A 9,764-nucleotide genomic window follows, 5' to 3' on the forward strand; every position below is an offset into this window, starting at 1 on the left:
AGCGCAATTGAATTAAAACAGAATGTAAAAAATAGGCTCAAATTGTTTATTACTTGTGATTGCATTGTTCTTAAAGAAGGAGACTGCATTTGGCTCCCAACAAACTGCTTGAGTCAATAAATTGGAATATACTGAATCCTTTGCCAGGCTTTTCGTTTAAGTATCTGCTTTTTGTGTTACTCTGGCTCTTGGCAGAGAGGCAATCAAATCGTGATCAGATCATTTGGTTTATTTGTTCATATATTGTTGCTTAGTTTGTGTGCTCTGGAACAAAGAGTCTTGTGGCCAATGTAGATATAGATACTCCAAAAAAAAGCGTTAAAGCTGAAATTCAGTACTGCCTTGACTTTAATCTGAAATCTGCTGAAAAATACAAAGTAAAACAACAAAGTAAAATATGATGACACGACTTAGTGGTTTCTCTTATTCATAATGACTCCTTAACGGACATAAATTAGAAGATACATTCGAAAACAGTGAAAAATGCTATGCAAAAAGAGTGAGGTCTGCAAACTCTCTCGCCTGGACTCCATTCTTGTCTGCCTCGCTGATGCAAGCACAGCATACGGAATACGAATGTATTAAAATGCGGAGTATTTATACTCTGGATATCAATTATCATAATGGCTACCTTTTTTGTAATAACACACAATCGTCTGACATCACACAAACACATAAAACGCACAGCGGTGCACTTGCTCCGCTCCTCTTGGAACCCTCCTTCCCACGATCCGCCCACCATCTCGGGACTAAAGTCACGTGTCTCACCGCCTAGTGTGTCTCTGCTAACCGACTCCACCACAAATCAAACTCACCCAGCGCCCGGTGGAGAGATAAAGGCAGATGGGAAAGAGTGTGGCGTGCACGCACAGAAAGCCCTTACGACGCCAGTGGACTGTAACGGAGAACGTCCAATAGCGGCTATCGGGGTGAAGCGAAATGCGCTCATTTTTTTCCCATAGAGTAGGAATATGACAAGGCGTGTGAACAGGACGGGAGATGAGCTTCACACAGTTTCGGAGACCCTCTTCTCCTTGTGATCTTACCCAGTACGCCTTTGAGCCGCAGGGCTTCGGGCGTGTAGAGGACAGAAAGCGCACCGCACAAAGCCGCTCCAGCTCAACTGCGGATCGGAGAATTTTTTTTCTGCCTGTATCTTATTAAAATCTGCTGGAGTACTGTGTGCCAAGAGGAATGGTGGCCGTCACCATGAGGGTTCTTTCAGCGAACTTGTTTTCTCTGCTCCTCCTGTGCGCCCTCGCAAGTGTTTTCTACGTCTGGAGCGCACTGGAGGACCGTTTGGAGCGACACAAACGGAGGTTCTCAGTACCAGGTGCAGGGTCCTTTCACCAAGCTCTCCCAGTGGACCTTTCAGCCAAAACTTTCCGTGCATTGCTTGCTGTCCCAGCGGCACAGAGACTGCACTTTGGAGACAGACTAAAGACTCGCCTCAACCTCACCAATCAACCTGTCTCTGCAGGAAATCGAGATTACAATATGAATGGGGATAACAAGAGGTCAGCCCCGCGGGAGGGCCCGGTCAAGTTGTCCCCATTGGAAGACGGAATATTTTGGAACGAATGGCTGGAAGATACCCTTCCTGCGGGATTCACGGAGGAATATGCTCTGGCTTGGCAAAAGAAAGCGAGGACGTACCGGGTGGTGAAGCTGGAGCCGGGATGCGGCAGGATATCCAATCAGCTTGCCACGTTTGCAGACGGGACCAAAGCTTGTGTGCGTTACGGGATAAACGCGGACCAGGTGCAGGGTGAAACTTTGACTTATTACCTTGCACGTTTGCTTGGCATCACAAACCTGCCCCCTCTCGTACTGTCCCAGCTGGACAGTGACAGTGAGCAATGGGAAAGTGTGAGGACGCGGATAGATGGTTTACAGTGGAATGACCGAGCCGTGGTTTCTCTAACTCAGTGGATCTCCAACCTGACAGGGGTCATCACACCTGCGCCGCTGAGACAGGAGAGCAGCGGGCTGCATCCTGCGCTCAAGGAGCTCTGGAACAAGACAGCGGTGGAGCTGCTGGAGCTGATGCAGTGGACAGACCTGATCGTATTAGACTACCTGACGGCAAACTTTGACAGGCTCGTCAGCAATTTGTTTAGTCTGCAGTGGGACTCCCGTGTAATGGAGAGAGACACGAACAATCTCCTGAAAACCCCTCGCGGTGACCTCGTATTCATAGACAACGAGGCCGGATTAGTGCACGGGTTTCGAGTGTTAAACATGTGGGAGAAATATCACAATACAGTCCTGAGCTCTGTGTGCGTGTTTAGAAAAAGGACCACGCAGCGCGTGGCAGAGCTGCACACGCGCAGAGACTCCAGGCAAAGGCTGCTGGAGCTCTACAGAGACAGCGAGCCTTTGTCTCAGGAATTAGGATTTCTCTCAGATGAGCACGCCGGTGTTCTCCAGGACAGGATAGACAGATTATATACACACATTGTGCATTGCAAAGGAAAATACGGCCAGCTGTGAACATTCAGCATGCACAGGTGATGGATTTGTTGTCTGCCTGCACAGTAATGAGCTTTGCAAACGCAGCTGGCACACCTGTGCTAAGCTGATGCGCATTACACAGAAAAAAATGTCTTGAATATCCAGCTGAACTACCTCCTGTGAATAGAATGTGTTTCCTAGTTTATCAATGAATCAGTTTGACACGTTTATAAGCTGAGATGTTCACTGTTCGCCTCACTGTGAAGAATGACCCTGTCTTTACTTCACCCCTCTGATGTTCACCTGAATATGACTAAATGTAAAGAGTAGACTATGCGTGGTGGGTATCATAAACTACCCCTTCATGTGCGGTTTGGATTGTTGATTTGTGTTCAATAATCCCAATGATAAACTCCTAAGCCTTAATGTAAGTTGACTCTTGAATATTGTATTTCTGTTGACGTTCAGCTCGCTCTTTTAGAGAAGATCTTTTGCACACACATTGCCAGCACCTGCACTCTTGTAATTGTGTTTGGATAGCGTACTTAGCCTTAATTTCACAGGTGGAGCATATTCATTTGTGCATTTGTCTGATGTAAATACTGTCTGCCAACCTGTTTTGGAAATTTGATGCTAAACTAATTTAATGTGCTTTTTAACATTCCAAAAAACTCTTGTTTTTTTTTATAAATATGCTGTAATTTAACTTCTCTGTTAATGCGTATTTTGTATGCAGTTTGTTCTTAACTGCCTTATTAGAACGCATCAAATATTTACCTATTTTGTGTGGAGTGCTGTTTTTTTTTTTCTTTTTTCCTTGTTTTTGAAGCCTCTGTTGCCTCTGTACTTTCCCATACAGTGCTCTCATTGTACTGTAGAAATATCTTGCACTGGCACACTTCCCCAGGAGCCATTCTGTCAGCCACAGGCACGCTACAACAGGCGTCTCTAATCCCCTTTATAATCTCACCCAGAATGATGAACTGAAGGAGACGAGTGACATTATTTGACATCATTTGAAAAGGAATTTGCTGTTCCCTAACTATATTATGACATTTCATAGCTATACCGTATATTGCAGAATATTTTTCGCATAATATAAATTGGTCAACCTATAAGCAGTCTGCCTTACTGGTTGCATGTGCTGCATGTGCTGTTAATGAGTGTTTTGCCCTCAGTGGAGAGACTTGTTTACGGCTTTTTATGGGTTGGAAATGTAACCGTGAAAGGTTTTCAAGAGAAAAACCTCAAGGCCAGCTGCGTTATTTCGCTGTATAGTTTGTGCTGTCACTTTACATCAGCACATAATTTTTTTAATTTGAACCTTATAGAGCCATACTTTTCTTATTCGTTCCACTACAGGCCTACTTCTGTGTCTGATCTCTGGTTCCAGACTTATGAGCACATCTAAGGGAAAGACAGTGATCAAACTTTTGACAGACTAATTCTTTCCAGCCTTTTGCTATCCTAGAGCCCATCTGGTTTCTTTTAAAATTTCTTTATATATGTTCAACTCCAGGACATGCCACAAACTGTTTGCGCGACTCCACGAAGAGAGATGAATGCACCTTGTAAAATAGTGGCTCGATCTTTGTACTTATACTTTATTTCATGGTTTACGGCATGTTTCAGTGAATTGTTCTTCTGCCTGCTAGGTCACTGCATAAAGGGAGACAGGCAGCAAAGGTGTAAATAGGTGTAACTGGAGGCATTCTGCTGTGCTTCAGCTGTAATAGGGACTTGGGGATCAATATGTGCACTGACTGGTGTGTAGGCGAAAGAAGGTCACGTTAATGTGCTGCCTTTTCAGTTAAAATAGGAACATGTGTTTCAAGGCCCTTGCAAAATCTACACTTGCAGCTGGGTATGGTGCTCCAGGCATGTCTGTTAATACCAAACACTGCAAAGAGATTTACAACCGGCTGCAGGCTCTGGGGATTAAAAACAATGCAAAGCTAAGGTCTGCATGTCAAAGACAGACTTGTGACCTTTCCTCCTTTCTTGCCTCGCATGATTTCCCCTTCCGTATTCCATCCACACCATGCCCATCTTTTTGTGCATCTGTCTTTGCTCTTAACATCACTGTCAGCTTCATTTATTACCTAAATTGAAAATGAAAGTTTCATTTTCCTAATTAGTTTTTTTGTGGATTCCTTTGCACAAGAAAGTCATTTTTTAACCCGGGTTTCCTGCCAGCTGTAATCACACTAATGGGGTATTTCAAAGAGGTTGTTGAAACACCCTTAACTGTTCACATATGTTCTTCCTTCACTCTTACTGCCTTGCTTATTTCAGATAACCACACAGACTTCATGAGGTCTTTTTTTCCCCACCCAACACCAACAAAATCTTCATACAGATAAGTTTGTGTAGTTGTGTAATGAATGGAATCCGTCCTAGCTTGTGGCATCAGTGCAGCAGATTATTTTACTTACAAGTTAATACGTGTCAGTTTTCTTCTGTTTCCTGCAGATGTGTTCGTTTTTTTTCTGTGTAAGTACAGACAGCCAGGGGCTAACAGCACGCCCGAGCACAGACCCCAGGTACTCGAGCCAATCTTGTTCTTCTTTGTGCAAATTTCAAACATTCCTGAGGAGCTGAGGGAGGATCATCTCCACGGACACACCAGCACACACAGACACTTCTCAGGCACTGAAGCGTCCCAGCTGTGTACACAAACCGCTGTCAACGTTGACTCAGATCCTTTTTCATCTTTTTTTAAAAAAAATAAATTACAGCATGCTACATTTTATTAGGAACAGAAAGACATTTCAGTAGATGCTAATTATTGTTGCTTTCTTGCTGTAAGGTAAGTGAGAGTCTAGTCAGTTTGGCGTCAGGAGGCTATACAGCCACAATCTTATTAACTAAAAGGAAAATCTACTTATCAGCTCTTCTAAATCTCACAAATAAACCTTTTACTGTATCTTGTCTGCTGAGTCCATATACATTAAAGAAAGAGTAAAATGATGTGACTGTGCTGGTTTAATAAGATTTAAGATTAAATTTTTCTTTTGGCCAAGAGGAGTGACTCCTCCAAATTCTCAGCCAACTGCCTGGCGAACCTATGGCGACAACAAGACTATGACAACACCTGCCAAGAAATATTCTGGCACACACTACCCTGTAAATTTGCTTGTTGTTTCTACACTTGTTGAGCTGTGCATTTAAGAGTAAAAACAAGGCGTAACATATCAGATACTGACTTCTGGAGTTATTTAATAGACTTTAAATGTTTTTTCTATTTTATTTATTTCAAGAAAACAGGACTGCTTTTGTCAGACCGTGCCAAAAAAAGAGCATTTTCCCAGACACTAGGTGACAAACTGACTGGTGGCCCGTGAGTGGAAGAACACAACTTGCATTGTTTCACAGCTACACAGTACAAGGAACTTCCTGCGCATGACTGAATGATTTCATTATGAAACTCAGGAAGAGTCACTTAGTCACAGCTGAGTGGATTCGGGCCATGATGGTTAAACTGGGGGGGGGTTGGGGCAACGACTCGAGGGCCTTTGACAATGCAAGCACTGGACATGCAGGCTGTGGTGTGCCTGAAGAGCTGGCACAAAGACTGAATTTGTCCAATCCAGGGCTGGAAGTGCGAGGCCAAAGGCTTTGTGCATTCTTGTACAGCAGAAAGTAATGAGAAACAAACTAAGGCGAGAAGGGGAATGCACATGCATCATGGAGAAAAAATATGTCAAATATCTGAGAATGTGCAAATTAACTGAAGTAAAAGTTAAATATTATTTTATGTTATGTTGAACATTTGCTAGTTTTATCACTAGTTAAAAATGTCTTAATTTGCTCTATGATTTTGAAGTTCTTTGGGTAACAATTCATGAGACCTCAGATCCAAGCTATAACCCCTCTGTCCAGGTTTTCCCACCATTAAAACCATGCCAGGTTAATTTCTTCTGCCACTGTGCCCTTGACCAAGGCACTGACTTACAATTTGAGGTGATCCCTGGTGTCTCCATGGTGGCTGCACACTGCTACTACTACTACTTACTAAAGTTTGCTGATCCTGCTTGTTGTTTTTCCACACTTTTAAAATACATTACCACTGCCATTGACCGCTATTGAGCTTTAGGCTCCCAGGTGCTGAAAGACAAGGATTCTTTGTCCCTTTCCAGTCATCTCTGTACTCTCCCGCAGCTGCCACCCGTGCAGATTGTCGAAGAGATTACAGCGAACTTGTTTTTTTCAATCACAGAAGTGTGTTACCGCTACTGCAAACATCTTTTTTCCCCCTCAATCTGTGATGACAAACCCTAAGTCAAATCTTTGATCTCAATAGTTTACGTAGACAGAAATATAGACAAGTCATTGTCTATATATAATGATAGTATAAGGCTTGGAGCAATGTTGTAGCCTACAGAACACAGATGCAGATCTGCAAATAATCCGTTAACAGTTTTAGAAACAAGAACTGTTTAGCCTCAATTTGGTTTCCCTCTATTTTCCCTTAATGCGATTTGCTTCACGCTAGTCATAGGATACATAAAAATAAATCCTGATTAATTTCAGCACTTAAATCCATCCTGTTTGTCATGCTGCGCTCATCAAGCTCTGTCTCCAGAATGTCACACCGTAGCCTGCAGACAGTCATAAGCTTGAGTTGATTTCATGTTCAACATTTCTATTTGATATCATAAACACTATGTCTACAGATATGAGAACAGGCAGGAAAGTCTACTGTCCAACATATCTACAGCACATTTATCATAAACGTTTCTTCCCTTCTTCACTTAGCAGATGTGCAAAATGGGAAAAAAGCAATTAAACTAGTTTCACCATGATGCTTTATGCCAGCATTTTAGCGAGTTTTGTTTTAATTTCGAACCAGGAAGTGAAACTTAAGATTTCTAATCTCTTTCGTTTACTTTTGCATGACATTGGCTCCCTTGTAGGGGGCCTTGTTGTGTTGAACTGTTTTGCTTCTCCCCTCTTGCATAGCATTTGATCAACATCCTTGATAAAAGTCGATATTAGTGAAGCTTGTCAGTACAGAAAGCGGACCAGTTTTAAGTAACATGCTTTTCTCATTTGCATCTGGATTCATCTCTATCTCTATGTAAATGTGAATTAGTATGCTCATGGAAATGACTTCTTTCCACCCCAATCTCTTGCTAGGAAGGAATAACTGATCATATCCATGGGGTGATAATCTATCATTTTGTTAGTGAATGTGCATTAGCCTAGCTCAGGCTTTGACCATAATTAAGATATTTCTGTGCAAATGCTATAAATGGGGAGGCTATGAATCAACCCCAGCACCGGACTAATTAGCAAGCTGGACATATGTTTTGAATGGGAGGGATGACTTTTTCTAATTCTGCAAAGCTGTATGTAAATGCTGAAACACGTCAAACAAGCTTTGTATCTTATTGTTCAGACTTTAAAGCGCATACTTACTCCTAAAGTAGCCGTTTCTTTTTTACTTTGTGTACTTTTTGTCAGTTGAGTATTTTAATGTGTTGTGACCTTGCCATAAGGGCTTTACAGTTGCCATGCCTGAAGCACAGGGAGAATCGATACGCAGAAGGGCACGAGGACGTGTGATACTTGATGACAAAATACCCACAACCTGCTGAAACAACACATTCCTTCCTGCTTGCTGACCACTTGCTCTCTGAATGTTAGTGTTAGCTGGAGGCTATACCCTGTCGGAGATCTGAACTTGGCTACTCACAGTAGTCATTTTGAATTATAGCACTTATTGCCTGTGCTGGGCTCAGTAATCTGGCCATTTCTATGTAAATTGGGCTTTGTGCCACCATAGTGGGCTTTTCTGTTCGCTTATGCAGCGGCTTGCCTCATCCCATAATGGTCCACCGTTACAATGAAATGATTAAAGCTAACTGTGAGAAAATGTCATGACAGTCAATCAGCTGAGTAGATAGGTCAACATAAGTATAGAAAGAAGAGGAAAGCACTCAGCCATGTGCCGTTGAAGACAGGTATAAGATTCAAGCAGCCATTTTTGGGTTGCATCCAGGTGCTTGCGTGTCTCTTTACATGGGGGAAGAGGGAAGAGCTCACTGGAGACAAACATTAGGGGAGGTTTATGGCTGACTCTGCGGTATCATTGTCATTTGCACAAGATTGGACATGCCTGAGCGAAAGAAAAATTACACTGTAGGTTATGTAGTGCTCCTGGCCATCTGGTACAGCCAGATCAGCTGTGAGAACATTTCACTCTCTTATTCTGTTTACTATGCTTATTATCACTTCTAGTTTTGCTCTTATAACTGCCTGGGGCCGATTTTCTTTCAGAAAGTTTTTATGTTTTTTGCATAAATTCTGATTTTTTTACTCTTTAATACCACCAAACACTCTTTACGCAAGCAAAGCAATCATGTCTCTTACAGATATTAACTTCTCTGTGTCCTTGACAGCAGTATCACTTAAAGGCATCACTATATTGAATTATCCAAAGAAAATTTGGTTTCTTTAAACTCTTTTCAAATCAAGCACAATGTAAATGAATTGTGAAACTTTTTTTGTCTCCTCTTTTTCATTGTCACTACTCAGTTCTCCTACCTGTATCCCACTCTACTAAAGCAGATCTTTTCAACATCGTGTTGCTCTGACAGACAATTTCAAGAACTGCCTCATACGCTAACAGCTTCCTATCGAAGATGATTTATTAATATTTTTATGTGAACATGTGGATCGTGTGGTTTGACTTTAACGGCAGCAAGTTAGAGTAGATTTGCTGCTGTTATTGCCTCTTGTGTCATAAAACTTTAATTTAAAAAGCCAATACAGTTCCATGCAACTACACCGTGATCACCCTGTCTTCCTCAGATATGCAGCTTTACTGATAGATTTTTGAGAAGTGTCAAACAGCCGCTGCCTGCAAAGGTGACTTCTTGCATTTGCTTGTGTAACAACATGAAACCAACAACCATTAATGCTAACATCCACATCCGCTGTGAAGCGACGGAGCTAACTGCTGCACTGCTGTATCATAACAGCCAATATAAGAATCATGAAGTAGCTGGAAAAGTGGACAAAATCAAGAGAATGGATGATATATGTATGTATATGAGCACTGAGAAATGTTTGTGTCTCTCAGAGATGTTTCTTTTCTTTCACACCTGTAATCTGACTCATCTCAGATAACAAGACGAAGGCATTCAGGCCTCCCACACATGCCGCAACAGCAATTATACTCTGACACAACTACAGGGTGAGGCTTGGTGTCTAGCATTCCACGACACCCTCAAATTACCCAAACCAGAGGGGAAACAATACAGGGTGTAGTGGTTCATGTTGATCCATGCTAAGAGGCAGTTCAA

General features: G+C 42.2%; 1 protein-coding gene across 1 annotated transcript; it reads left to right on the plus strand.

Moving 5' to 3' along the window:
* The first annotated feature begins 769 nt into the window (after positions 1-769).
* Positions 770-5,380, plus strand: fjx1 (four-jointed box kinase 1). The gene has a single exon (XM_026176412.1). It carries the CDS (start codon positions 1,195-1,197, stop codon positions 2,491-2,493), a length of 1,299 nt encoding a protein of 432 aa, XP_026032197.1. The 5' UTR covers positions 770-1,194; the 3' UTR covers positions 2,494-5,380.
* The last annotated feature ends 4,384 nt before the right edge of the window (positions 5,381-9,764 follow it).

Source organism: Astatotilapia calliptera, chromosome 7, assembly GCF_900246225.1.
Source record: "Astatotilapia calliptera chromosome 7, fAstCal1.2, whole genome shotgun sequence".
Classification (NCBI taxonomy): domain Eukaryota; kingdom Metazoa; phylum Chordata; class Actinopteri; order Cichliformes; family Cichlidae; genus Astatotilapia; species Astatotilapia calliptera.